At 38.9% G+C, this 27,199-nt stretch overlaps 11 protein-coding genes across 17 annotated transcripts; 7 read left to right on the plus strand and 4 right to left on the minus strand.

The window, feature by feature from the left end:
* The first annotated feature begins 65 nt into the window (after positions 1 to 65).
* LOC115766075 (general transcription factor IIF subunit 2) lies at positions 66 to 1,557 on the plus strand. Its single transcript, XM_030709879.1, has 2 exons — positions 66 to 695; positions 751 to 1,557. Exons 1-2 carry the CDS (start codon positions 135 to 137, stop codon positions 1,048 to 1,050), a joined length of 861 nt encoding a protein of 286 aa, XP_030565739.1. The 5' UTR covers positions 66 to 134; the 3' UTR covers positions 1,051 to 1,557.
* Positions 1,558 to 1,770: 213 nt separating this feature from the next.
* LOC115766184 lies at positions 1,771 to 7,613 on the minus strand. Of its 3 annotated transcripts, XR_004018191.1 has the most exons (12): positions 7,262 to 7,607; positions 7,043 to 7,180; positions 6,715 to 6,914; positions 6,156 to 6,364; positions 5,884 to 6,077; positions 4,403 to 5,406; positions 3,915 to 4,225; positions 3,690 to 3,846; positions 3,162 to 3,625; positions 2,696 to 2,890; positions 2,131 to 2,636; positions 1,771 to 2,064 (listed from the first exon to the last, which is right to left on the minus strand). XR_004018191.1 is itself a non-coding variant. In XM_030710026.1 (11 exons), exons 3-11 carry the CDS (start codon positions 6,734 to 6,736, stop codon positions 2,271 to 2,273), a joined length of 2,922 nt encoding a protein of 973 aa, XP_030565886.1. In that variant the 5' UTR covers positions 6,737 to 6,914; positions 7,043 to 7,180; positions 7,262 to 7,613; the 3' UTR covers positions 1,771 to 2,270. The 3 variants fall into 3 exon arrangements, 2 of the variants coding, with proteins under 2 accessions (XP_030565886.1, XP_030565887.1); XM_030710026.1 differs by having other exon boundaries at positions 1,771 to 2,636; positions 7,262 to 7,613; XM_030710027.1 differs by having other exon boundaries at positions 1,771 to 2,636; positions 3,915 to 4,189.
* A 146-nt stretch (positions 7,614 to 7,759) lies between these two features.
* On the plus strand, positions 7,760 to 8,618 carry LOC115766219 (40S ribosomal protein S13). The gene is made up of 3 exons (XM_030710073.1): positions 7,760 to 7,859; positions 8,072 to 8,199; positions 8,263 to 8,618. The coding sequence occupies exons 1-3, from the start codon at positions 7,837 to 7,839 to the stop codon at positions 8,565 to 8,567; spliced, it is 456 nt and encodes a 151-aa protein (XP_030565933.1). The 5' UTR covers positions 7,760 to 7,836; the 3' UTR covers positions 8,568 to 8,618.
* A 73-nt stretch (positions 8,619 to 8,691) lies between these two features.
* Positions 8,692 to 9,641, plus strand: LOC115766218 (mitotic spindle assembly checkpoint protein MAD2B). The gene has a single exon (XM_030710072.1). The coding sequence runs from the start codon at positions 8,964 to 8,966 to the stop codon at positions 9,564 to 9,566; it is 603 nt and encodes a 200-aa protein (XP_030565932.1). The 5' UTR covers positions 8,692 to 8,963; the 3' UTR covers positions 9,567 to 9,641.
* Positions 9,569 to 11,402, minus strand: LOC115766216 (splicing factor 3A subunit 3). 2 transcript variants are annotated; one of them, XM_030710068.1, is made up of 2 exons: positions 11,295 to 11,402; positions 9,569 to 11,144 (listed from the first exon to the last, which is right to left on the minus strand). In XM_030710068.1, exons 1-2 carry the CDS (start codon positions 11,390 to 11,392, stop codon positions 9,629 to 9,631), a joined length of 1,614 nt encoding a protein of 537 aa, XP_030565928.1. In that variant the 5' UTR covers positions 11,393 to 11,402; the 3' UTR covers positions 9,569 to 9,628. The 2 variants fall into 2 exon arrangements, with proteins under 2 accessions (XP_030565928.1, XP_030565929.1); XM_030710069.1 differs by lacking the exon at positions 11,295 to 11,402 and adding an exon at positions 11,219 to 11,238.
* On the plus strand, positions 11,385 to 13,290 carry LOC115766217 (V-type proton ATPase subunit E). Its single transcript, XM_030710070.1, has 5 exons — positions 11,385 to 11,467; positions 11,577 to 11,687; positions 12,418 to 12,630; positions 12,705 to 13,031; positions 13,094 to 13,290. The coding sequence occupies exons 2-5, from the start codon at positions 11,655 to 11,657 to the stop codon at positions 13,199 to 13,201; spliced, it is 681 nt and encodes a 226-aa protein (XP_030565930.1). The 5' UTR covers positions 11,385 to 11,467; positions 11,577 to 11,654; the 3' UTR covers positions 13,202 to 13,290.
* Positions 13,291 to 15,493: 2,203 nt separating this feature from the next.
* LOC115766221 (protein krasavietz) lies at positions 15,494 to 20,611 on the minus strand. Of its 3 annotated transcripts, none has more exons than XM_030710076.1 (9): positions 20,538 to 20,611; positions 18,759 to 18,830; positions 18,520 to 18,696; positions 18,353 to 18,453; positions 17,780 to 17,918; positions 17,353 to 17,518; positions 16,881 to 17,124; positions 16,467 to 16,809; positions 15,494 to 15,890 (listed from the first exon to the last, which is right to left on the minus strand). In XM_030710076.1, the coding sequence occupies exons 2-9, from the start codon at positions 18,817 to 18,819 to the stop codon at positions 15,853 to 15,855; spliced, it is 1,269 nt and encodes a 422-aa protein (XP_030565936.1). In that variant the 5' UTR covers positions 18,820 to 18,830; positions 20,538 to 20,611; the 3' UTR covers positions 15,494 to 15,852. The 3 variants fall into 3 exon arrangements, with proteins under 3 accessions (XP_030565936.1, XP_030565937.1, XP_030565935.1); XM_030710077.1 differs by lacking the exon at positions 20,538 to 20,611 and adding an exon at positions 19,802 to 19,876; XM_030710075.1 differs by lacking the exon at positions 20,538 to 20,611 and adding an exon at positions 19,508 to 19,729.
* A 51-nt stretch (positions 20,612 to 20,662) lies between these two features.
* Positions 20,663 to 21,983, plus strand: LOC115766223. Of its 2 annotated transcripts, none has more exons than XR_004018193.1 (6): positions 20,663 to 20,745; positions 20,827 to 20,883; positions 20,942 to 21,334; positions 21,392 to 21,657; positions 21,718 to 21,848; positions 21,922 to 21,983. XR_004018193.1 is itself a non-coding variant. In XM_030710078.1 (6 exons), exons 1-5 carry the CDS (start codon positions 20,692 to 20,694, stop codon positions 21,826 to 21,828), a joined length of 891 nt encoding a protein of 296 aa, XP_030565938.1. In that variant the 5' UTR covers positions 20,663 to 20,691; the 3' UTR covers positions 21,829 to 21,848; positions 21,922 to 21,980. The 2 variants fall into 2 exon arrangements, 1 of the variants encoding a protein (XP_030565938.1); XM_030710078.1 differs by having other exon boundaries at positions 21,382 to 21,657; positions 21,922 to 21,980.
* On the minus strand, positions 21,857 to 22,512 carry LOC115766225 (protein KRTCAP2 homolog). The gene is made up of 3 exons (XM_030710081.1): positions 22,431 to 22,512; positions 22,065 to 22,365; positions 21,857 to 22,007 (listed from the first exon to the last, which is right to left on the minus strand). The coding sequence occupies exons 1-3, from the start codon at positions 22,432 to 22,434 to the stop codon at positions 21,890 to 21,892; spliced, it is 423 nt and encodes a 140-aa protein (XP_030565941.1). The 5' UTR covers positions 22,435 to 22,512; the 3' UTR covers positions 21,857 to 21,889.
* LOC115766224 (39S ribosomal protein S18a, mitochondrial) lies at positions 22,506 to 23,194 on the plus strand. Its single transcript, XM_030710080.1, has 2 exons — positions 22,506 to 22,692; positions 22,776 to 23,194. Exons 1-2 carry the CDS (start codon positions 22,596 to 22,598, stop codon positions 23,144 to 23,146), a joined length of 468 nt encoding a protein of 155 aa, XP_030565940.1. The 5' UTR covers positions 22,506 to 22,595; the 3' UTR covers positions 23,147 to 23,194.
* Positions 23,195 to 23,259: 65 nt separating this feature from the next.
* Positions 23,260 to 25,007, plus strand: LOC115766220 (pachytene checkpoint protein 2 homolog). Its single transcript, XM_030710074.1, has 3 exons — positions 23,260 to 23,393; positions 23,449 to 23,821; positions 23,880 to 25,007. The coding sequence occupies exons 1-3, from the start codon at positions 23,332 to 23,334 to the stop codon at positions 24,726 to 24,728; spliced, it is 1,284 nt and encodes a 427-aa protein (XP_030565934.1). The 5' UTR covers positions 23,260 to 23,331; the 3' UTR covers positions 24,729 to 25,007.
* The last annotated feature ends 2,192 nt before the right edge of the window (positions 25,008 to 27,199 follow it).

Here is a 27,199-nt window from a genome sequence, read left to right on the forward strand (position 1 = left end):
ACCTTGTCTTCTGCAAACATGCTGGCATTGTAATTTTCTACCCTGGTGGCAGCTCTGTTGCCTCAGCTGTGCAATTTACATTTTGCAATTGCATATTTTACGTGCGGTTGCATTAATAAATTTTAAACGAAAACATGTCTAAGGATGACAAGGACAAAGTGCAAATCATCGATAAGGACTTGGATCTATCCAATGCCGGACGTGGCGTTTGGTTAGTCAAAGTACCCAAATACATTGCACAGAAATGGGAAAAGGCGCCATCAAATATGGATGTTGGTAAACTGCGTATCAGCAAGACGCCTGGCCAGAAGGCGCAAGTCTCACTTTCACTCACGCCCGCTGTGCTCGCACTGGATCCGGATGAGAAGATACCCACAGAGCATGTGCTTGACGTGTCACAGGTGACGAAACAGACACTCGGCGTTTTCTCCCACATGGCACCCACAGAGGCGGCGGCCGTCGCCAGCAACGGTAAGGAAAATGGCACAGGTGCCGCTTCAGGGACGCCAGATAGTGAAAAGCTGTACATGGAAGGTCGCATCGTCCAAAAGCTTGAATGCCGTCCTATTGCCGACACTTGTTACATGAAGTTGAAGCTCGAGTCCATACGCAAGGCATCGGAGCCACAACGTCGAGTGCAGCCGATCGACAAGATCGTACAGAACTACAAGCCAGTAAAGGATCATGCACACAATGTAAGATCAGCTGCACTTGTCTTTACTATTTGTTTAAAATTTCTCATATTTTTAGATTGAGTATCGGGAGCGTAAGAAGGCGGAGGGCAAGAAAGCACGCGACGACAAGAATGCTGTGATGGATATGCTTTTCCATGCCTTTGAAAAGCATCAGTACTATAATATTAAGGATCTGGTGAAAATAACCAATCAGCCAATTAGCTACCTGAAGGAGATACTTAAGGATGTCTGCGACTACAACATGAAAAATCCGCACAAAAACATGTGGGAGCTCAAGAAAGAATATCGCCACTACAAGACTGATGAACAAAAGGACGAGGAAAAGGCCAAATCGGACGGCAGCGATACTGAATAGTCGTAGGATCTTGATTTTATTACCTGTATATATATACACATATGTATGTACAATTTTCCAATGTAATCATGTACTCAGCTAAGCAAAAAGTAAATCCAGCAGATTTTCTGAACAATTTTTATCACAATTCTCGAACTATTAAAACATTCATTACCCGATTTTCCAGTAATTTTAAACAACTTGTTTTTAGTTTCTTTGACTTTTTCATTGCATTTAGATGCTTTCTTAGATTACTACAAAAAAAATTTGCTTTGTTTTGCACATTCATATGTATGTAATATATATGTAAATAGATAAACCGTCTTTAAAAGTTGGAAAAACAATTTTTACACACTAGGAGATCAGGTACTTGATTTTTGTAGTACTATCAGCTCTATATGATTTCCACAATATGTGTCTCTGGGTGATCTTGATTTCATTATTATTATTTAGACTTGCGTTTCTGAAAGATTTTAAGTTGAGAAAAATGAATAAATGGAAAAATAAAAATCATAAATGAAGAAATTATTGAAAAACTATAAAACAAAAATAGAAACCGAAAGATAAATGTAAAGCAAGTGAAAAAATAAATTGAAACTGAAAATGAAATTTTACAATATATAAAAAAGAAAATCAAGAAAAATAAATATATAAAGAATTGAAAATGATAAGAAAAAATGAAATTTGAAAATGATAAGAAAAAATGAAATTTGAAAATGATAAGAAAAAATGAAATTTGAAAAACTTGTTCAAACGTAAGGAAATCGAGCTTAAATAATACTGCTTCAATTTTGGCTTACACTACATAACATAAAGAACTAAAAGCTGGCAGCATAAATTTGAATAAAACTAAAAATTGCATCTCATGTTAAAAGTACTCTTAGAACTAGACTTTGTACATTGTCACAAAAAAAAAAAAAAAAACAAAAACAAAAGAATTATGCATTAATGCATTTGTCAGTTGCGCGGCCAGCACAGCCTCTTAATTTTGACGTAAGCCTGTGAAAAGGGCAGCCCCCGGCGCAATATGATCGGCTGCAAGGAATAATTCTCATTAGATTAAATTTTAGATTCGCATCACACACACACACAACATTGTACATTTTAAGGTTACTGGACGAGAATCGAATTGTACACACATATATACGAACGTCAACCCTGCGACTTAACCAACTATATACATAAACTAAAGACAGAGGCACACATTTAGCACTAGACACCAACAATTGCTACGGCCTCCGCTACATGTCAGTCGGCCACACAGACATTAAGGATGCCGGCAGCGATGATATGCCAGAGTCAGCATCCTCTGGCCGTGCGCTTGCCTTGGGCACAGGTTTTATAAGGCGCACTGTTTTTACATTAATTGCATCAAGTGTGGGACGTTGCTCTTGCGCCTTGCGACGCGCAGCGTTAGCAGATTGCGGTGTTTCCCGTGATGCTGCCTGGTTGCTACGCTGATTGGAACTGTTCATATTGCCAATGTCATCCTCGGGATTCACTTGTTTCCTTTCGGTGCTAATCAATTTCATCTTAAACTGATTCATTTCAATTGGCTTGCTCTTATCATGTTTATCTATTTGAAGCTCCACGTTTCTCTGGTTTGTCTGCAAGGCAAAATAATATTAAGTTGGACACATTGCTGGAATATCATTGTGGCACTTACCAGCAGTAGTGAGGACAGCATATAGCAACATAGTTTGGTTGGGTCCTTATCCTCTATCACATCGGAAAGTGTTGCCTCTCCATCATTTTCCTGGCATTTGGCTATAATCTCGTCATTTAGGTTCTGTATGCTAAAGTTTTGACGCGCATGCGCCGCTTCTAATGTGGGTGCCAGTCGACGATGCCAGTCAATAATCTGCAAAATACAAAAAATTTTTAAAATTGTTGTTATAAAATGTCGCCCCGGTTTGAACACATTTGATTTAAGAAGTGTATATGCTTAATTTCCCGACTAACTTCTAGTTCAAGTACGTGTTTTAGGTATCCAATATCGACTGTTAGTTAACACCCTGCAGTTGTTAGAATATGCTTTGATCCGTCTTCAATATCAGAATATATACTCATGATCTTATCTTGCTCTTAACTTGTTTCTACAATTAAAACGGGTTAGACACCGCATTTCTCACCTTGGCATCAGTTTCTGCATCTATGCTATTACAGTTTTCTTGAACACTCGAATCGCTTTCCTCTGCATCCCAGTCTGAGTCCAACTCTATGTCGTTTGTGGCCAAATCCATGGGCATGGCATTCAGTCCACTCTCTAGTAGTGTTGTGTTCCCTGCAGTGGTATCGGGGATTCTTAGGTCCTCTTCGGTGATGTCTTGGGCTCTTATGTCATCTGCTTGTGTATGTTGTACATCATTTGGTTTCGTTTCATTTGATTCTGTTGTGCCCAATGAAATTTCAGGCAACGTCAAGTCCTTCTCTGTTTGCTCAGAAGCTCTAACTTCTTGAATTACATTTGGTCCATCCGATGGTTCTTCGGAGCCCACATCAACGATGATGCCGTCATCTGCTGGCGAGTTGGCCAATCTAATCTCTTCCTGATCAATACCTGAATCATAAGTAGGACGCCTAAAACCGCGAAAATCTGTGAAATATAAAAGACATAAGTTAGGCAGCTGCATAAACTGTATTAAATTATTTTTACATACTTAGCTCCGAATCGAATTCCATTTGATCCAACGGCAATGCCGGAAATTTGTCAAGTGACGATACGGAATGCGTAGGCGAGGCAACAGGCGAAGCGACAGGCAAGGCTCTGGGAGCACCGGGCGCCTTGGCTTCAGCCTGTCGCTTGGCTGGTGTGCGCTATAACATAATTAAAGGGTATTTACATATTTGTTTAAAGGAAAGTACTTGTCGACGGGTATGCTTACCGCTTTCTTAAATAAATCAAATTCTTTAGGTAGCTTGAAGAGAGAACCCTTTCGCAGCTTTTTTTCTGGTAGCTGCAGCAAATTCCGCTCGATTGAATAGTGCACTTCACGTGGCACATCAACAATCTCCTCGAGCGTTTCATTGATGCCGCTCAGGGCCAGCATTTCGGCGTCCACGCGCACGCTCAGGTTGGCTTTGTCGGGCACACCGGGCAGTATGTCCCGCACCATTACCTTGGGCGATAGCGACTGCAGATGCTGGTCGTCTATAAGATCTGTAAGAACAACACCCTCATCATCAAAAGATTGAGCTGCACAATATTTGGATGCAGGCAGCAGCACAGCAAACGAAATACATACGTAAATAAAATAAAAAGTAAACAAAGAATGTGAGTCAAATCTGTCTACAAAGAAAGGATTAACAAAAATCTTAGCCTGATCTGTTGGTGCAACACGAGTCTACATAAACAGAGTGCATTTTAGTTTACCTGTCGGCAGCGTATCGCATACATCATCCATGCCAATGCCTGAATCAATTTGCAACGATTGCTCATTGCTATCATCACCCTTGCCAGTGGAGAGTTCAAGTTGGGCCTTCTGTTGTGATTCCAGCTGCGTCTGAGACTCCTGTTGCGGCTCTTTCTTTATAGATTCGATCTGCTGCAGATCCAAACGCTGGCTGTCCAAGCAGCTGGCGTCATTCATATGCAACGTGCTGCTAAAGGGAGGTGATTCTATCTTGCTTCCATTAAGTTGTACTTCTGATGAATCTGTCAGCGTCAAAGTTCTCAGCGATTCGCCTAGTACTGAGTCCATAGAGGTTTGCGATCGCTGAGCTCCACTTACATCAGTCTCCAGATTCCTATCACGATTATCGTCCATCTCTTCAGTTAGCCTTCTACGTTTAGAGCTCTCATCAGTGAATTCCAGCAAACGTTTCTGCAGTTCCAGGCGCAAACGCTTGGCCTGTTCATCCTCTTCGACATTCAGGGTGCGCTTCAGCACTGTTTTTTCCCCATAGCGAGAGGCAAGCATTTGGTTCTCTAGCGCTATGTACTCGTCTAAATATTCCTTATTACTCATGTTCTTATTTAGAGTATCGGATACATCCACTTGATTTGAATGCACGTATTCCTTGATCAAATTCAGACGATCAAACTGAATGTCAGGCAGAAGAGTATTGTATCTGGGCTCCGGATGATATGTAAACACCTTATAGTTCTTTTTCTCATCCTGCTCGTAGGGATTCGCTGGATCCACGATGGAAGCATGCTTCCAAAGATGGGAAGGCGTATGATCCTGATACATGTGCTCAATTGTACGATTTCTGTTTATATTCGTTTCGAATCCAACGCGACTGAAGCGCTTCTCATCGGACATTATTTTGAACTTTTTTGGTTCCATCTTATACGAAAACGGATCGAATTCCTTTTGGGTGAGTTTCTTAATGCGACGCTTACGCGGCTCCTCCGGCTTGCTAGCATCTCTTTTGCTAAAAAAGCGTAAAAAATGTTTATTATAAATTAATGAACACAAAATCTGAGAGATTTACACATTTAGAGAATTATTAATTTTAAAGTTTTTACTAAAAAATTCAAATTGGCAACTAAATTAATATTTAAATGATCGACTTCAGGATAATAAACATTATTTCTTACTTTCTAAAAGTTAAAAAACAGATTTTTCTGACTCACAATTTTAAATACCGTTTTCTTTAAAATAAATAATTAAATATATATAATATAATATATTTTATCATATTCATTTTGTCTAATGCATTGGAGCATGTGGAGCATGGCTCAGCCGACGTAAAAAAGGAAGTAGAACCGGCGAATGTGAAGAGAATGACAAATGGACCGATAAGCGACCACATGATAAGAAATTGAAGCAGACAGCATGGCGACAGATCTTGCTTCTCTAACTCAATGACTAACCACATGGCAGCCGGTGCGACTGCAGTTTTACTCACCGATTGCTGTTCTCATCCTTTTTGGGATCGGCAATGAGCAGCGCCTCGATCTGATGCTCCACAACCTGGTACATGAGCTCCACCCTGTCACCATAGATTTTGCTGCAGTATTGAAGCACGCTGCCGGCGGCGGCAATAACCGAGCGTCGGGGCACACTCGCACCGGATACTTGCCGCAAAAATTCATCCATGTACTAAACGAGGCGAGAGTCCGTGATAAATAGGAAAAATACTTTTAGTTAATTTTAAAGGAAACTTTAGGTTTTACTTACATAGGAAAGCGACAAGCGCATATCGGTCGAAAAATCTGTATTTTTCGATACCTCCTCCAGGAGCAGAAGCAGCGTTGATAAGCCAGGAAACTCTTGATACGCAACGATTGCCTTGGCCACATTGGTGCCTGGCCTGCAATTGGCAACTTCCAGTAGGTTTTTTATTACATCACTGGAACTGGATCTGTTGCTGCTGCTACTGGCCCATTCTGTAATCAAACATTAATTTTTTGTTTATTGTTTGGAGGGAAGCACATTTCGTCTATTGTTTAAGCGAGCTGTGTTCAAATTAAAATAGCGCTGACTTAATCACCGTAAAGTGTGTGCCCGTCCGCGCTTGGCCGCCGGCGATGAGAGCTGTCCATGGCGAGAGCAAAGAAGCAACTGACCAACTGAGCAGACTCAAAGCGATCATCATACATAACGCACTAACAACAACACGTGTGTAGGCACACAGGCATACACGAGCAGATAAATATCTGTGAAGCCTACACCGATTTACTGTATGTATGTAATGCGTAGATGGCGCCACCAATGTAAATTGCTAGGGAACACTTACCTTCTTCTGTATCTGCATCCATTTTACTGTTTCTTTAACGACGTAACGTGAATCTTTAAACAAACAATCACAGTTTGTACATATTTCGCGAAACTGTGTGCATGTTTTGAGGCGCACATACATACACACAAATAATACACATTAACATGGGGCACGCCAAGCGTCAGAACAACAAAAATGGTGGCACAAAAATTGTTTGCCTGCGGTAAAACACGGAAACTAATATTAACACATGTGGAATATAACTTTTATTTAATATTTGGGAATTTATAAATGGCGCGAACCGTGTTTTCTTCCCAATTAGCTCTGTATGCATTTATGTACTTACGATTTTGTTTTGCTCTCTCAATTTTAGACGCAGAAATTTTCTCACAGGGCTGAAGTGGTATGTATCTTAAGCCGCACAAAAATGTAATGAACTAGTGCAGTACACGATAGGTCATAACGATAGTATTTTCGTGCCGCGCTGGTCACATTTGGTTACAAAATTAAAAAAAAAAAAAATCAAAACCAAAATCAGTAACTACTGTTAGCATTCTGTGCATACCAGTAAATACATAGCGAAACCTTTGTTAAGCATGCTAAAAGGGACTCGTATTTTGCAGTTCAGTTCTCTTAAGATGTCTGCCTCTTTTGAAATGCAACATGTTGTGACTTTTTGCTCTCCTTAAATTATTTGCACTCAGTTTTAAGGAAATGTATTAAAAGTGTCTAAAGCACTAAACGACCAGATAGGGAAAGGGCTTTGAAAGTGGCCAATTTGCAAGTTGTCAATTGTGTTAAATGCGCCGAATGACCGGAAAGCGAATCGAAAAACACCAGATTTACCCAGAGAGGCTGTTGTGGAAGTTGCCTGCAATTTGTACATTACCATTTATCCTTGACGCATATTGTTGACAACAAGCGCTCCAAAAAAAAAAAAAAAAAAAAAATTCAAGCTGTCCTGACATTTTGCGTCAGTAACGTTTTCAACTAGTTATCGATAGGTGTTTTGGATATGGAGACCGACTGAAGAAAAAACTCAACTCTGGCAATGTATCATTGTGTGTGTAGAATTTTTACTCAACTTGGCATTTGACAAGTCTCCACTTTCTTTTCGGTATCAAAAACTAAGCGCTCAACATGGGTCGTATGCACGCTCCAGGGTAAAATACACATTTCGATTGCTGTAATGAGCAAGAGTTCTCGTAAAATGTGCCTGCTTCGTGCACGTTAGCCTTTGCAATATTTGTTGTACACACTTTACGCGGAAAATGTACCAAAAAAGGCCATGAAGGCAAGCACATGTTGCAAACGAAAACACTTGCCGCTCCTGTTGTCACTTGCAATCGACTCAAACGGAACATTTTTTTTACAGCAAGGGTATTTCCCAGTCCGCCCTACCGTACAGACGCACAGTGCCATCATGGCTGAAACTTAACGCCGAGGATGTCAAGGAGCAGATCAAGAAACTTGGCAAGAAGGGCCTGACACCCTCCAAAATTGGTATTTATTGTTTGTGTTTACGGTTTGAGGTTAGGTTAATTGAACTCTCGTCAATAATTTTAGGTATCATTTTGCGTGATTCCCATGGTGTGGCCCAAGTACGCTTTGTTAATGGCAACAAAATCCTGCGCATTATGAAGTCGGTTGGTCTCAAACCCGACATTCCCGAGGATTTGTACCACATGATCAAGAAGGCAGTGGCCATCCGTAAGCATTTGGAGCGCAATCGCAAGGATAAAGATGGCAAGTTCCGTTTGATTTTGGTTGAGTCCAGAATTCATCGCCTGGCGCGCTACTACAAAACAAAGAGCGTACTGCCACCGAACTGGAAATACGAATCCAGCACGGCATCTGCTCTGGTTGCCTAAATTGGCTACGCAATTCTTTTAAGCAAACTAAATAAACACCAAAACAAACGAGTTTTGTTTACTTTTTAAACTGTTTTGAGCAGTCTTAAATCAATTTTATATCTATGCTGAATTCACGTTCTGCAGGTTTTTTCGAGCTACTTGAATTAGCTTTAAATTTGTCGTCGCCTTTGACTGGTAGTATTGACTATCTTGGTAAAAGTAAAGAAATTATAAATGTCCTTTATTTATTTGTAACTATATCGATGCGTTTAAAAGTTAAGGCAACAATCAAGATAATTTGCTTCGAAATTCGAAAAGAAAAGTGTGACCGGACTTACAGTTTTATTTTCGGTATATTTTAATACATAGCTGTGCATGTTTACAAGAGCTAATGAAATATTTTGTTTGTTTTAAATGATAATGGAATCAGATGATATTGGCGCAATACATGTGGAAGCAATTGAAGTGATTTTAAATCATATACTATACGTTCGCGGTGTTTATCCTGAACAAATCTTTAAGAAGCGCCGCATTTACAACACGCCAGTCTTTATAGTCGCATTTCCGGCATTAAATTCTTACCTAGCCAATGTGCTAAGAACTGTGCAGCAATTGCTGCAGAATCCCGCGCAACAACTGAAGCTAGAAGTTATTATATATGGAAATGATCCAGAGCACACGGAAAGCTACTTGTTGGAAATGCAACCGGTTCAATCCGATCACACACAGGATCAATATTTAATGGAGTACGAACAACAACTAAGCGCGGCACTTTACAAATTGGCGGACCGCGTAAAACATTTACCGAAACTCGGTCAAAATGCAAAGTTTAAGGTGCATATTCATACAACACAAACTGCCTTTACACAGCTCAGCCATGATGCACAATACCAGGAGTTTCCCTGGCTGCAAGCAAGTGCCAATCCGCAGCAGTTGGAGCCCCGTAAATTTTCCCTACTGCCCCTAGCAACAGTTGACAAGGTGGGCTTGAAAATGGATGCACATATATGTGGTTAGGTTTTAAAATTGTATATTAAGCAATACATTTTACATGAGACATATAAAAAAAAAACTACTTTTTAGAGCAATCCTTGTCGTTTCAAGTCCTCAAATGTCTTACGATTGACCACATTGCCCAGGGAGTCCTCGAATTCCTCTTCTTGGTCGGCTACCCAGCGTTCGCTCTGCTTTTGTGACTTGAGTTTCTCCCACAACGTGATCGCATCTTCGATCTGTGTAACATTCGCAAAATGCGCCGTATTCGGTATGCCCAGGCATCTCATACCGTGCGCGTGCCGCCACTCGGCAAAGTGACGCTGAAATGCCTTGGGGCCCTTATAAGTGAAGTTGCCACAAATTTCGCAGTTGTAGCTGATATTCAATCCGTGCAGCTTGTACAGCCAGTAGGGTATGGGTTTGCCATCCCAGCCCAATGGCAAATTCTTGGGATTGAATGGAACATCATCCGCATCCGGATCATCGTCGTTATCTGACTCGCTAGCTTCAACGTCGCTGTCATCGCGCTCGCCCCCAGTTCGTGCCTGTTTACGCTGGACATTCTCCTTGGTTGCCGCACGTTGTTCGGAGAGCAGCTCGGCGTATTTATAAAGCAGCGCCTCCAACTGCGCGATTTCCTTATTTCGTTCATTCTCACGCGTCTGTGCATTGGCGCTTTTTGTTGTTGGTTTCTTGGCCATTAGCGCCGGGTCCAAAGTACTCTTGCCTTTGGTGGTGAACAGACGTTGCGCCCGCTCCTCCAAAGTGCCGCCACACTTGAGACCCAAGGCGACCAACCCGGACTTAAGACGATCCAAGCCCAAAGAGGCCAGCTCCTCCCAGCTTGAGAAAGCTGATAAATCTAAATGCGCGCCCGTATTTGCAAGCGCCGATTCAGTCTCCTTTAATGACCAGCCAGGGAATGCGCCTTGCAGCCATTGGCGCTGGAAATCGAGCTCAACCTTAACCAGCTCGCCTTCAAGGTCTAGTAGCGGTTGGATGCGCAGAATAAAGCTGTGTAGATAATTGTTAAGCGTCTCAATATACTTGCGGTACTCGCGATTTTTACGCTCACGTGGTATGTCAAAGACATGGTCGAAGGACATGAGGTACGTAATGTAGTCCAATTTTTCAACGCCCCGCAAATTTAAATAAAGCTCATAACACTCGTTCAAATCCAAGTAGCGGCCGCCACCCTCCTCATCGGTGAACTCAACCAGAGCGCTCATTTCGTCGGGATTATTGTAGACCTTTATCATTTCTTCGAATTCCACCGAAAGCGGAACACTGACTTCGGCCGGATGAGATTTGTAGAACTGTTTAATCTGCTTTAAACGGGCATAGAATTCATTGAACTCATTTGGTCCAGATAACGCCGCTATTTCAGCCTTTCGCTCATTGTCCTTGTCCTCATACAGCTCGCGCAGCTGTGTGGTGGCGTGGTGGTGCAGTTCCATTAGGTACTTTAGCCGGTGTTCACTGTGAATGCGCTCTTTTTCGCCGGGCTTCTTGGTTGCATGCTCATCGACCATCAGTTTCACTAGACGCTCGCGCTCTTCGTGGTACCGACGCTGCTGCTCCAGTAGCGTCTCCATTATGCTGATTATTTTAAAGAATTATTTAATTGCAAACGAAAAACAAATTTTCACAAAGTAGCGTATGTACATACGTACATTAGAGCTGTACTGCCAGTATCGATAATAGTGATGGTAGTCTTAAATACGAACTATGCACATAGATATTACTTACCAGCATACATCGATTAGGATCGATACTATTTTCAGGCCTTTCTCGATACAATCGCCTACAGTTTGATTCGCTTTTCGGTACTTAACAACACTGCGCATCACGAAGTAAAATCATATGATCGATTGGTGGTAGTGAAAGTTTCAGACGACGGGCAGAAGGCACACACACTGCAAGTAAATTTCCGATTCCGTTTTTCTCTCGTGTTGTATGGAGTTTTATTTTATAATTTTCCTTTCGTGTTGTATAATTAAGAAATTTATTATAAAGTTAAAACCATTTCAGGCACGGTAGTACGTGAATTCCTTCGGAACTATTGAATTTCTATTTCGATTTTGTGGCAAGTGAGACAAATCAGTCAAGATGGCTTTGAGCGATGCTGATGTACAGAAACAGGTAAATAACATGTGTAAAACGAAAAACAATCTATTTTGAGGGTATTTAGTTAAGTTAAACATGTAAAACAGAAATGTTTTTCCAATTGAACAATAATTTCAATGCCACGGATTCGGGTAACGAGAAAGATGGCGAAGTCATGGGATTCTCACCGTAGTCATGTGAATTTTGCGTGCAGCTTTTTTAGTCACTATACATTAAAATATCTAATCTGGGTTGACACAAAGTGTTTTATGTGCATATAAGACAGCGTATGAATTAGTTTTTGAGTAAATTAAAAATGCGTTTTGAATCTGTTGTTGGTGGAAAAACGTATTGTTCAAAGTTTTACGCAAAAACCAAAATGCTTATTGGTCATGTGACACGCACTACACTTGAGCAATGTGTTAAAGGGAGACGACTAGCGCAGCTAATACACTAGTGCGAACACTGTCACACGACTGCGCTGTAAATGAACTTGCCGTGCCTTATCAATGCCATTGGATAGTTTTTTTTTTCTGAAAGTAAAATATATTAAATGAATATTTACTTTTGGTCAACGTAACGGTGCGCCGGGCGACAGCTGCTAATGATTTAGCTGAGCAGCAAATGTTTTAGCTACACAAATGTAGATATATAGTTGCCTAATCATGTGATTAGTTTTAGGTTTGTTCTATCCATCACCCACTGTTTTATCTCAACTTTAATAGATTTTGATTTACGAAGCTTATTTAATACTTTTTCTTTTCAGATCAAACATATGATGGCATTCATTGAGCAGGAGGCCAATGAAAAAGCCGAGGAGATCGATGCCAAAGCCGAAGAAGAGTTCAATATTGAGAAGGGACGTCTCGTCCAACAACAGCGTCTCAAGATTATGGAGTACTACGAGAAAAAGGAGAAGCAAGTTGAGCTGCAGAAGAAAATCCAATCCTCAAACATGCTCAATCAAGCTCGCTTGAAGGTCGGTTTTTATATGCAAACCAGTTTTACCATTTGGAAAAAAAATTCTACTTTGGGTTTACTTGCCACTTACAGGTGCTCAAAGTGCGCGAGGATCATGTTGGCAGTGTGCTGGATGATGCACGCAAACGTCTCGGCGAAGTCACCCAGAACGAATCCGAATACAAGACCGTTCTTGAGAAACTAATTGTCCAAGGCCTGTATCAGGTAATGGAACCTAAAGTAACCCTACGCTGCCGTCAAGTCGATGTGCCCCTTGTTAGGGCAGTAATCCCTTCAGCTATTGAGCAGTACAAAGCCGCAATGAGACAGGATGTTGAGTTTTATATCGACGAAAAGGAGTATCTTTCACCCAATACCTGTGGTGGTGTTGAGCTGTTGGCTTTGAATGGACGCATCAAGGTGCGTGGCAAACAATTTTACTGCTTAAGCTATTTTATTAATGACCCATGTTCACTTTGTAGGTGCCAAATACCCTGGAGTCCAGATTAGAATTGATTTCACAGCAGCTTGTGCCAGAAATCCGTAACGCCCTGTTCGGACGCAATGTTAATCGCAAATTCACCGATTAAAAATTTTCTTTAAGTGAAAAAAACAGAACAGTTCAAGCTTATAACAACAACAAGAAAAAAAACAACCACTTAATAATGGAAGAAGAAAACTCATACTCTTGAACTCATTTAACAAAATTGTGTCTATTAATTATTATTATTATTGCCGTTGTCTTTTTATAGTCAAACTGAGAAAAACAAAATATGTTGGTCAAATATGTAGGCAGCAATTATGTGTTAAAAGTACTTACATATTTGCCAATTATGATATATTAGAGTATATTTCAACAGATAAACACAGTTCTAAGTGCATTCAAATCCGTAAAAGAGTTTGTTAAAGTTTGTTTTCTATGAACTAACCGGCGTTAACAATATAAGCTAATTATAATAACATTCCTCAATACTTTGCGATCCGTTATTAGTTCTGGCGATTCAAATGCGCCTATATCATTTTTGTAAAATTCTTTTTGTTTTGCCCTTGTCTGTAAATTTTGTTGTACATTTTTATTAACTGTTTGTTTATTATTGTTATCCCCTTTTCTTTAGCCATGTTATTCAATTGCAATGTGCGTCACAGCGGCAACAATTATCAATGATTATTAATATAATTGATAATTATCAATGTATGTGCCACTTGCAGGCCGCACGCGTGCACACTCAGCATTATTGTCCGCTTGTCACCGAAATTTATTTAGTCGCATTTCGCTGGCTCGAGGACAATGTGCGCCGGCGTCCTAGCAACTGGCACATTTTAAAGGCCATAAATAATCATCAGATGTTGTTGAACAAGTTAAATACGAATACACAGTTACCCTAACGCACGCGCAGTTAACGAAGTATTGCCAAGTGGCCAAGTAGCTAAATTTGTTAAAACATATAAAAGCCCCCATATTTTACCTTCTTCCAATTCCAAATCATATAATACATATATATATATAAATATATATACTTAAATGTAAAATTGAAAAAAAAAATGGAAATTATAAGTCTCAATTTATATGGCTGCCGCTGTTGCCGCACAATTGCTTTATAAACGCACGTTCATATCTGGCTCTAAACAAGTACACACAGAATAATTGTATTTTAATGTTTGCGTGTTCACGAAAAATAACTACAAATTTAGCATACAATAAAATCAATAGCATATGCATTATTATATAACATCGATTAAAATGAAATACAAATGCAACAAACTTACTTTTAAACTTAAACAAAATTTATGTTGAATAAAAACAGTATTTCCAAAAACAAAAAACAATCAACAAATTTCGCACTCTTTATAATTCGACTGCATTAAAAAGTTCGCTAACACATGTAGGCCGTAGAAATCCTTGAAACAAAAACCAATTGGAGTCTAACCCGCGAATTGAAAATTAACCGAACCTAAGATTGGATTGGCTAGGGCTCGTTTATATGTACACATGGCTTTGGGTAGTATTTATAGCATGGTTGTGCATTTTAGGGTCTTTCCAAAATTTGAGACAGCATTAGGCACATTCATTAAAAAAAAAACATTTTAAGTTAAAAAAAAAAAAAATTAAATGTCTGTAAAAATTATTAATTTAAAATTTAGTATGCTGACTTCTTGGAACTTAGAAAATAATGTTCTTATCTCGGCGTGATCTGAAAAACAAAAAAGTTTATATGCTTGTTTGAATAGGAGGAGCTCGTTCAATACACTATAACTTTTTAGCTCTATATTATTGGATCCTGAAGATTAAATTTCTTTTATTGTTGTATTTCGAGGATAAATTCCTTCATTGAAAATTGGTTAAATTAATATGATATTAATATTTCTAGTTTATTATTTTGATAATTTTTTTTTTAGTTATTCGACAATCCCATATTAAATCGATTCGAGATGCTTCAGGTTTTTGCCCATGAGTACAATAAAAACGAATTCTTGTTTTAAATTTGTTTACTTTAATTGTATATATTACTGTATGTATATTTTTTCTTGCATGCAATCGCCTTTTCAATTAACTTTCCCCCATTTTCATTTGAGATGTGTTTTCCCAAGACATGTTTGTATGTTTTTCATCTGCTGTAAGATAGCCGATTAAGCTTGTCATTGTTAATCATTCAAATATACACAAATTGTGTGTCGATGTCTAACTGCATAATTTGCATTTACTATTTTTCCTAAAAGACCTGACCAGTTATTACTTAAAATCATTGCTGACTTTTAAATAAGAGAATTACATTGAATGTGTTTTTTTTTGTTTGTTTTCAGATGCAACATAATAATAACAAGATTTTCTGGCCTTTTTTTGTTTGCATACATATATATAAACAATTTTTCAAGTTTTGTGTTTGTATCTTTTTCATTTTTTGTTTGTTTTGAAATTCACTTAAATATTGCTCAAAATAAATTTAACAAGTTTAAGTGCACATTTTGAAATGTAGAAAGTGGTTTTGAAAAACTATTAAATTGTGTACAGTAAATTTCGAATTTTGCGGCTTGGCTCTCTCCTCTCTCTTTACGTTGCAAAGTCCATGGGTCTTGTTAACATCTAGGAAACTTCCAAAGGGGAGTGTAGTTCGGTTGGCTGTTGGTAATGCGAAATATATATATATATATACACATATGCATATATATTGATGATGATGGCGACTCCGTATAGTTGCAGTTGGTTTAATGCCGAGATAATGGACTGCGCCTAATATATTTGTTAGTCGCCTAACTTTTGCTCATCCTCCGATTCAGATTCTAAAAGTAAAAAGTAGGCAATATATATATGTTTATTAGATTACTATTGCCAAATGCATAACAAGTTAAATTTGTCCGAACGATTATTGGCCAAATGTAACTATGTGAAGTTATATGGACACCCAACCATTCTTTTGCTCTGGCATACTTTATAAAGAGTGTTACCCATTGGGAGTACAACTTTAACAAACAATTTTAAAGAGTATGCACACGTTCAACTGCTAGCAAAAGACGTAAGTATGAATGATTGTCCGAACGATTATTGGCCAAATGTAACTATGTTTAGTTATATGGACACCCAATCATTCTTTTGCTCTTGCATATTTTACATGAGCTTTTTAAGACTTTGTACAACTTAAAAAGTTGGTAAGGAAATATGCAGCATTATTCAATGGAATGTCCAGGTTTTCATTGGCCTGCGTTGTTCTATGGTTTTAAAACAACGAGGCAAGCAAAAAACCCAAATGCTCTTGCAATTTTGTACAATGAAAATGCCACACAAAAGGCAAAACCATTCTCAAAAATTGCCAGCCTTATAATAAATTTTCTTCATAACATCTTTTCTTAGATACTAACCTTCCTCGGCAGATTGGAGCCATTCGGCGAATTTGCGCATTTGTTCAAGGAAATGCATCTTGCCCTTGTTAGAGTGTCCGTCCTTGTACCAGCGCAAGATGATCTCCTCGGACAATACCTCGGTCTTGTAAAACAACAAGATTATCTTTTGGAACGCTTTCATGAAATTCATATTTTCGTAGCAGAACTCCTGCACTTTTAATATCAATGCCAATTCTGAACGATCTGTTGAGGCAAACGCCTGCAACAATGTGCAATATGTCTTTAGATGACGCACCGCTTGATCGGTGACAAGCTCCTCCTTTTTGTTCCATTCTCCCAACGACATGATTGTGGACCAAATCTAATAAATCAAGTTTAATTAGAATAATATAAGAAAAGCTGTAAAGAATACACAGAGACAGGACCACTTACAATAACAATTATTTCATGATCAGGAATGTTGGTACGTAGTGCAAACTCTTTGATGTCTGCAGTTATTTCATTATGTGCCTTCTCATCGTTAATATCATCGATGAGGGTCTGCTGCAGTTCACGTTTGGCCTCTTGGCTGGCCTGAGCCTTATGCAATTTTATGATCTCATTGAGTTCTTTGTCAAGAAAAACTTGTTTAAAATATTCCTCAGTACGTTTGTTTAGTGGGAAAAAGTCCATAAGTCTGCAACGAAAATGACATTCGTTATAGTTCTACCTGATGCACGTTAAATTCGTTACGGTGTGCTAATGTACGAAATGAAATGGGCACCCAAATAAAGCTAGTTTATTTGCGACATGCATTAAATTCCGTGTAAGTAATTACTCTAGGAATGTTAATTAAAGATTAACAAGATATACATGTAGATCTTCCTGAAAACATTCCAATTTACAAAAATTTGATGTAACTTACTTGCTTTCCAGTCCACCCTTTTTAAGCGCCTGAATAAGATATGCAATGCCCTTCTCTTGCTTGAACGTCAAAAACAGCTCCAATAAAAACTCGAGTGCAATGCCATCCTTAATCAGATGCTCATTGTTTAGTACCAGCAATACATTTGGCGGTACAGAGCCATTAACTGCAAAGTGCAATGAGAACCCCATTTAGAACGTTATTTAAAAACCCTACAATGTTCTTAGACATGGGCAAAAATGTGCTTGGGCTCGTGGCTTTTGCATTAGGATTATACTTTTACATGCAAGAGTCAGTATACCAAGACTATAAATTTAATATTAGCCAACTGTAGTACGAGTGTATGATCGTTGCTCAAAACTCATAATATAACAGGTGACTACAATATTATTATTGATATGTAATTAAATTAAATGAATATGCTTACCTAACCAGAGCGCAGTCATGCGCGCAAGCTTAATGCGTTCACTTGGCGTAAAGCCCTTTACGAATAACAAAACTTTACCCATTTCCTCTTCGAACATTTTCTCAAGGTACTTGTACCGTCTAATGAGTTTAACAAACACCTGCAAACATTTAAGTTTTACATTAGACATTAGGCATTATTAAGTTTGGGCGTATTCAATAGTTTTTAAAAATTTATATTGTCGCAACATTAGAAATCTTTAAAAATCGAGTTTTGCGAAAGATTAAAGACAAGTAAAATGTGGCGTTTCATTTTGCATAATTTTGACACCGATTATAATACAAGTAATTAATAACCAGTTCTAATAACATGCGACTAAGGTTTACAAAAATACATAGATGTGTATTCAAAACACGACTCGACTGGTTTGTCGCAACATTAGAAATCTTTAGATTGTTGTAATTATTTCTATACAAAATAAAGACAAGTAAAATGAGGCGTTTCATTTAGCATATAATGACACCGATTATCTGCATCGATTAATAACCGGTTCTAATAATATGCACGCAGCATTGGTGTCAACGATATACTAACCTGCTCATGGTTGCGCATTGACTCCATATCCTCGGGTGCATCGAATATGCAGTAACTTGTGCGTGGCTTTTCGCCATCCTGAGATATAGAACCGCCAGGCACTAAGGCAGTGATACATTTAAATATTAGCTGAGGCGGTATTTTATATAGATTCACTTTTCACTCACCTAATAGACCACCCGCAATCAATATATCAAACAGCACTTCACCGTAACGACGATAATCGAGCTTGTTGCCCGCGCTGTCTAGAAACTTAGAGATTTGATCCAGGTCGCCTTCAGTTTTTTCGAGACCAGCAATGACCGCATCACGGAATCCCGTTGGGTCATATTTTTCTCTTTCATCTAATCCGAAACAACAGTAATACGTTCAGAAATATTTGAAAACTATTCTAATCTTAGCTTACCTCTTTTTCTGGTCTTGATGCGTTGACCCGATAGCACTGGTCTTTCAGTTTTTTGACTCATACAATAAATTGCTGCAGATATGAAGTAGAGACAATAAATTTTATTTTTTTTTTAGTAAATTTGTATTTTCTTTTTTACAGTAAATATATATATGACGTGATATACAAGGTTACTAGGTTCTGTATGTGTGAAAATGCTTACACGTTGAATCAAATCGTGTGCCAATGCTATCTAACCTAAAAAAAAAAAGTTGCTTGATCGTGTGTGCCTCACACACGCAAGCACACATACATATGTACATGCGTATAATCTCTTACAGTTTGATAATGCCGAACGGCCAATGAAAGGCGAACTGTGAGAGCTCGCCTAAAGAAGAAGCGAGCAAAGAAACATCAGAATAAAGTGAAATTTTTGAAAATATGTACATAAGCACGTTGACTGTTACTGGGAGCGCGCTTGCAAACGAGGTCAATGTATACTTAATACATATGTGTATACACAAAGGCTTTGTTGTCGAACTTAATTTTTAGCGAGTTTTATTTGCAACAAATTATACTTATACTTTCACTTAACGGATGTAAATTTGCCAAAGATCTTGCTTCAGCGTGCGTTTCTTATTGTATCGTACTAAAATGTGAACGCGCGAGCGAGTTTCTAGGAGGTTAGACGTGCATACATAGTCGCATGCATGTGTGAGTTTAACTGGCCGTTAGTTGCAAAATTCTCGAACAGACTTCGAATTTTTTACCTTGGACTAGCTGGACAATAAGCGCAGTGCAATCAAAATGGAGGTAATAAGTTTTCTTTGTGCTTTGTTTTTCCCAAATTTGCGTCTACTTTAATTTTAACTGTAAAATTGACACGCACGCACACACAGAGACACTCAACAGTTGAGAGAGGGAGAGAGAAAAACCCGCAGAAATTTCTGCCGATTGTGTTTTCTGTTTAAATATTAACTTTAACAATTTTGTTGCTTTTAAATTCAGTGTATGTCAAAAATTCTATTTTTATTAAATATCACAATCGGCTACTATATACATACATGTGTATTCTTTGCTGTTAAAGTGTTTTTGACGTTCGAGCGCCTCTTCTGCGCACACCACTTTATTAAACGAAATTCAGAAAGCAAATGACACACACATTTCGTTGAATGCCGACGATAACGACACGACGACATGTGGTCGGCGCCATTTTGTGGCAATACATTGGCATTCAAACAGCTCACACACATGTATATACATGTCTGTCCATGTATTTCGTCTGTGTGCACATAAATTTCGAGGTTCTATTTGTCTGGGCTTCGCCAATGCAATAATGAACCAGCTCTTTTGCGAATGCCGTTGAAAATTCAACGTTTCATTCACAATGAATGCTTTCTCTTCCGCCATTAGAACATTGTGAATGCGTATTTCGTGGCACTTATTTAATTATAAGCGTACAGTCGCACTTGTATGTTATAAAAGCATTGATTATTTGCAATGATTATGAATCACTGTAACTTAAATATGGGGTTCGTTTTTACAAATAAGCCCACATACACATAATACATGTATATCATAACCTTTCTTAAAAATTATATGTACAGACAATACACAAGTATGTATGCATGCACTAATACAGACACAAGCATACATAAATGACTAAGACTTGAGGCCTTATTGCGCGCAATCTTTTTATAAAATTGCGCAATTGATCAGAAATAACACATAACTAACAAGCGTAGTAATCAACTTAATAATACTTTGAAATTTTTTCACAAAATTTTATTATGTACTTACGATTAAAACAAAAAAAGCTGTTTTGCTGAAGAAATTGAGCTGTTAGTCCGTGTGCGAGCGTGCGAAAAACACTAATGCAGTGCTGCGATAGCGGCAATATCAACGATGGTTCTGTTTTATCGATATTATCAAAGTGCTCGATACTATCGCTTAAATGAAAGACGCTGATACACAGCTGATAAATATTTGCTGCTCTCAGAATATAGTGGTAAATATGGATTCGAATTTTAAGAATTTTAAATATATGCAGTTGCACCAAGTACTAGTAAAATTACAACCCCTTGAACAGTACTATGATTATAGCGGGCATAAAAATACGTTCAAAACACAGGAAGATGTGCAAAAGGTGCAGTAGATTTGATTTGAATGTAAATATCGTTTTTAGAACTATTCCTCCAATTCAGATCTGTGGAGACTTTTTAAAGGCACTTAAAAAAGATTTGAGCCTTGAGGAAATAACGTCTTTATATTCCGCTGCCATTATGTTGCTTATACTAGGAGATCCTGAAATACAAAATCAGCGGCTCGAACTCTTGAACGATTGTTTCAATTATTCAGACATGTTAAAGCCAACAATGATTGACTATGCCACTCGTGAATTACTTGATAACTTAAAATTCGCTGCAAGCCTTGCTGAGAACCATACTGACTATGATTATATGCTTTATTTATTATGGGCAATACCGCATATAATCACAGCAAGTGAAACGGGAAAAATGATATCACTGGGCCTTTTGCGCGCTTTTATAGTCGAGCTGGCGAATACGAGTCCAGTTGTCATGCATATATATCGAAATGTAAGTCAGGCAAAAACCGAATATTCGTGTTTACTTTTGTTTAAAAGATTTCAGAAGTCTGGCAAATGATTAAAACCCTAAAGGTGGAGACAATACTAGACGAATGGTCACTGAAAAAAATATACACATTGGTTAAGAGCTTTGCATTAATATTGGCAACAGCTGCGTTTAACAATAACAACGCGGCATTAAAGCAAGCCGGGTACCGGGGCTTTGAGCTGCCCCAAGCAGAGACTGGGGCTGAAATAACGGAGTGGTTCAAGATGCTCAGAAACAAGCTGGAAGAGAAGCACAAGGAAGACAAATGTAAAGCAGGCTTGATGGTATGAGGGCTTGCCTAAATATCAATAATAATACTTTAAGCTAAATATACATTTTCGCAGTTGGTACGCTTTATTGACTTTAACATACTGAACCTTTTACCGGAAGCTGGAAATGAAATAGCTTCAGAGCCTGGAAACGAAGCGGTGCATAACAAAAGAATAAGTTTTTAGGTTTTACAATATACATATATGTATTTATCATGTTATATATAACACACACATTTATGTTTTATTATTTATACTTTTTTGCGCTTTTCCGCATAGGGACATCCACGGGCACCACCACACTGTTGTAGTAGTTGGAAGAGATTCGATTAAGAAAATACAATCCCACCAGGGAGAATAGAATACTAAGAGAAAAACAACAATTAATTGCGATTTCTGCGTAAGCGTCGGCATTAACTTACCTGGTTGTTGCACAAACGCGATGAACAACGCCCGCAGCAGCCGCTGTTAACGATAAACATAATAAAATCTCCGGCACAAGTTTGGCTTGAAAATCAGGCCCGAAGATCAGCATTTCAGCATTTGATAAACATGTGAGGCTTAATATAAACAACCAAGAAAACAGATAGCCGCCAAACAAAATATTTAGTTGGGAATCATTAAACCATTGGGCATAGAAACGCAGCGTTGCAAAAATAACAAAGCTCAGTATGCCAGAGATAATTGTAGAGATCAGAGTGCTTTTGGTTGTGATTGAGGCGGCTGCAAAACATATTTATTATAACAATTGCATCTACTGCATTTTTTTCGCGAAAATATAAACTTACACATTTTTTAAGCTAGGAATTCAATTACTATCTGCAACAAAAGCGAAAGGCTATCGATAGCTGCATAAATATATGGTGCAAGTTTCGATATCTATCGAAAATAAGTCAGAGGGACCATTGTAAATAGCAGAAATTGCGTTTGATAATTAAATTATTAATGAAAACATGGCAACTTTATTAAAAGCAGCCACCAGCACTTTCCGAGGAACGTTCTGGCAGACACGTAGGATTGCAACAAGCACACCATTGTTAATAAAAGAAAGTAAGTACAATGCCTGGCACACAACGGGATGTTTCATAACCTTGCTGAGTTTGTTTTGAAAACAAATTTTGTCGTATTTTAAGTACATGAGAAACTGGAAAACAATGCACTGGTCTTTGAGGGCGTAAACGTGGCATCACCACGTTCAGAAAAGATGCTCAAACCTGCCTGTGCCAGCACCTTTTGCCCAGAGTGCACATTGGGTTTGGACATTAAGCACACGGACGTGCTAATTTTATCGCAATACGTCCGTTCTGATGGCTGCATGTTGCCTAGACGTATAACAGGATTGTGTCATCGGCAGCAAAAGAAGATGGGCACACTAGTTACCATGGCTCAAAAGGCTGGCCTAATGCCGAACCTTGCGCCGTCTTGGAGCAAAAAGGACCCAAAGAAGAGATTTGGATGGCGCAAGTTTAACAAGTATTTTTTGGAATCGACGATTAAATACTAAAGCTAGTTTTAATACCATAAAAAATGTAAATGTTTTCCATATTATATGCTGAAGTTTATGAACCGGCGTTTTAGCTAGGTATCGATTGTTATCGTCTGCCAAATATTTTGCCAACAAAATGTGCGGTCACATTATCTTTGGCATTCTTTAAAATTTTCATTCAATTCGCGCGTTTCTTAACACAAATGAGTTTTTTAAGCAATAACAATACGGTGCATGTGGAAGTGCGTATGCAGCGCAGCGAGCAGTGAGTTAAAAGTTTTGCAATAATATAAAATTGCTGAAATTATTTTTTCTCACAGGCGCATGCAGACGCTTCGAGCGGCAATCGAGCCACAACTGGACGCATATTTAAAATCATTAAAAACGTTGCGCTGGAATGTTGCATTCGCTCCGGACACAAAACTTCCATCTGTTGAGAGTATTCTGCTGGAGAAAGACAACGGCGAAAATGGAACCGTAAAGCCGGATCATAATATGTTGAAATTTTGCTATCATTTCTACACGACGCATCGTCCTGGGCTGCGATCAGCCGGTGGGCTATTTGACGGTGAAGGCGATGGCAATTCCGATAGCCTAGACAGTGTGATAGCTGCTAATCATGTCCTGCTGCCTGCCAATGAGTTTGTTGGCCTCTGGGATAATTTGATTTACGAGGAAGGACTGAAGGAAAAGGTATGTTTTACCAAATGTATATACAGTATATGCATGTAGTTATATCAGAATTTTGCAGCTGCTTAAATTCGCATTGTCCGCTTTGAGTTTCTCGCAGCATTGTGTAGACACTAATGTGATTGCCTGCAACCGCTTGTTGCTACTGCATGGTCCACCTGGCACTGGCAAGACGAGTCTGTGCAAGGCGCTCGCTCAAAAGCTCGCCATTAGGACACAAAGCAGCTTCGCCTACACGCATCTTGTGGAGATCAACAGCCACAGTCTGTTTTCAAAGTGGTTCTCGGAGAGTGGCAAATTGGTCGCGCGTCTCTTTGGCAAAATCGGTGAGCTCGTGGCGGACAAAAACAATTTGGTTTGCGTGCTTATTGACGAGGTGGAATCCCTGGCGTATCAACGAAGTGCTATGAGCAGCAATGAGCCGCGAGATGCCATGCGAGTGGTTAATGCGGTGCTTACCCAGCTGGATGATATAAAGGCCTGTCCAAATGTGCTCATTTTGGCAACTTCAAACTTGGCGCAGTGCATTGACTTGGCCTTTTTGGATCGCGCAGATATACGTCAGTTTATTGGCTTGCCGGCTATAGCAGCCATAGGCTCCATTTACAAGTCAATGCTGGCCGAATTGATGGCGAGGGGCATTGTGAGAACAGAGGACTTGGAAGGCAATCAAGAGGACTCTGAGGATCTGCTGACTAATCTGGCCGAACGCAGTGTTGGTCTAAGCGGGCGCACCCTGCGCAAGTTGCCGCTGTTAGCTCACGCTCATCACACGAGCCGAGATCTGTTTGAGCTTAACCAAAAGATAACCCTATCGGATTTCCTGGACGCAATGCTACTAGCCTTGGAGCAGTTACTAGCTGAACAGCGACACTTAAAGCTAGATACAAATGTGAGTGAGCTGGCATGACGAGAGGTTAAGCAAATGACTCCCTACAAGTCCCTTTTCCATTAAATGTGATGCTTTTACTAAAACAATGTTGTAAGATGTGTCGATGTGTTCATCATTTCATGATATCCTTTTGAAAACCGTTTTCATTTGCACTCCATACAGATTTTTTCCTGATCCCAGTTTTAAAACAGTTTGAAAACAATCGTCAAAACTTGTTACTTGATTGAAATCAACACCACACTTTCTCTTTCCTCTTACTCACCATGCATGTTTCCTAACACATCATTACTCCAAGGGTTAATAAAACTATTCATCAAACATGTCTGTCTACAATTTGTTTTCTTAATGTATCATTTATTTGAGTGGATAAGCTATATTTAAATGGATGCGTCAATTGGAACTATCTCTAGCTGGACTAATCCTACAATGCTGGCGTTGTATGTTACTCAAATTTCTGAGGCTGTTTGCAGTCCATGGCTGCATGGACTCGATTCCACAGCGTGAAGGAAAACTTATCAATGCGACTGTTCAGCCGAAGACTGAACTGTGACTTGCGGTACATCAGCATATTGGTTTCAAACTGGCGTCGCTCCGCTGCATGTCGCTCGGCATCGTTCCGGAGTTGCGCACAGTCTATCCTGGACTCGAATGGCGAAGGTGAATCCCACATTTGGTCAGCTTTTGATTTGGTGAGTGGTGTCACAAGTGCGGTACTTTTCGAAACACTGCTGGAATGCGCGGACGTCTCGCTGGATGAAACTTTATTTAACTGTTTGTTGTATCTGCAGATGAGATCATTATAGATGCGCAACTTGTCTGGTTTGGCAAACATGTCATCCAGGTGGGTGTTATCAACCGTGTCTGGTTCTTCGTCACAGAAGTAGGGCAACGGTGTTATAGCACCGCCGGTTAATCGCATTGGCGACTCCTCGGACAGTTTCACATTTTTGTGAGTTTCTTTTGATTCGTCGCATTTCACACATTTGTTGGGTTGTTCAGATTCCTCGCATAACGTTATCTCCTGCAAATCACGTGCCAGCTGGTCCACACGCTTATTGAGCTGCAGCAACTGCTCCTCCACTTGGCGTATCATCGTACCGAACTGTTTATTGTTGTCCTCCAGCGTCGCCAAACTCTGGCCAACTACATTGCGGGCTATGAGCTTGCCGACAATCTCCTTGAGATCGTCGAGCTTTACGTATTCGGTTTCTGAGCTTGGTTTTTCGGGCGCACTCAGTAGCATTAACTCTTGGGCCATTTCGCGCATAAAGTTGGGTGCCGTCAATAGGGCGGCCACCTCACGCCGGATATTCTCACTGAGGGATAGCTTTAGCTGTGGTGCCACCTCAGGAGGTAGCCTAGCTGCGTCTTCATTTAATATATTCAATGCTTCGTCGCTGTCTAATCTGCTAATTGATTCTTGTACGTTCATTTTGTAAGCAATTTTATTACAACACTTAATTTGGAATACTTTAATGTTTTTTTTATAAGTCGTATAATAAAAATATATATATATGTATATAAAACATATAACATTTTCAAAGCCTTCTAAATAACATGTCGCTCATAAACTATAAGATAAAGTTAAAAAACAATTCGGTTCCGACCATTACAACTTTTGTTTATATTGAAAAAATCCAGTTTTGTATATCTCTTTAAAACTGTCGGTCCTCATTGACCAGATAAGTCTGTGATAAATGCTGTTCATTTACATACATTTTTACTGCAGTCATGGGGTCTTGGGAAATTCCAACCAATTGCACCATTTGAGCTTCATTTGAGAGGAGTTTCACATTTTTCGAAAAATATATCCCTCCTTGCTGAAAATGGGGGTCAAATAATTGGTGGTTCATATTCAATTTCAAGGATCCTTATGAAAATTAAATTAAGACATCTTTCACAATTTTCGCACATCCCAAGCCTGATCGGTGATTCGATTAACTTTAAGCTTATTTTTAAAACTAATTTAAGAACTTAGTTCATAAGTATTTCATCATTTTTAGAAACTTCACCTGCACTGTGCAAATCAGCTAGTTTTTTTTATATATATGTGTATATTTAAGCGCTGAATTATTATTAAATTAGCTTGGAAATCAATCAGATATTTTTTAGTGTCTGAGATCAAGAGGGCGTGCCCATAGATGCAGCTTATTAGGTTGGCAATACAACTTGTTAATATACGATACTTAATCAAAGCAGGAAGGCATCCTACTTGAATTCATGAGAATCGCAGAGTAGGGCAAAATCTATCCAGCGTGGGTTTAAAAGAACATACATACACACTAATGTATATAAATACACATATTTACAAACATATATATATACATACGTACATATACATGTATTTACATTTGCACACATAAATAAATTGTAATACTTAAGATGCAAAATATATAACAGTAGTACATGTACATTTTCACCCTTAACCCTTTTTCCTTATTGACGTATGGCTGTTGATTTGTTCTTATTCACATTCGTATGTATGTATT

The sequence above is a fragment of the Drosophila novamexicana genome, unplaced genomic scaffold (genome assembly GCF_003285875.2).
Source record: "Drosophila novamexicana strain 15010-1031.04,08,12 unplaced genomic scaffold, DnovRS2.1 tig00001062-arrow-arrow-pilon, whole genome shotgun sequence".
Classification (NCBI taxonomy): domain Eukaryota; kingdom Metazoa; phylum Arthropoda; class Insecta; order Diptera; family Drosophilidae; genus Drosophila; species Drosophila novamexicana.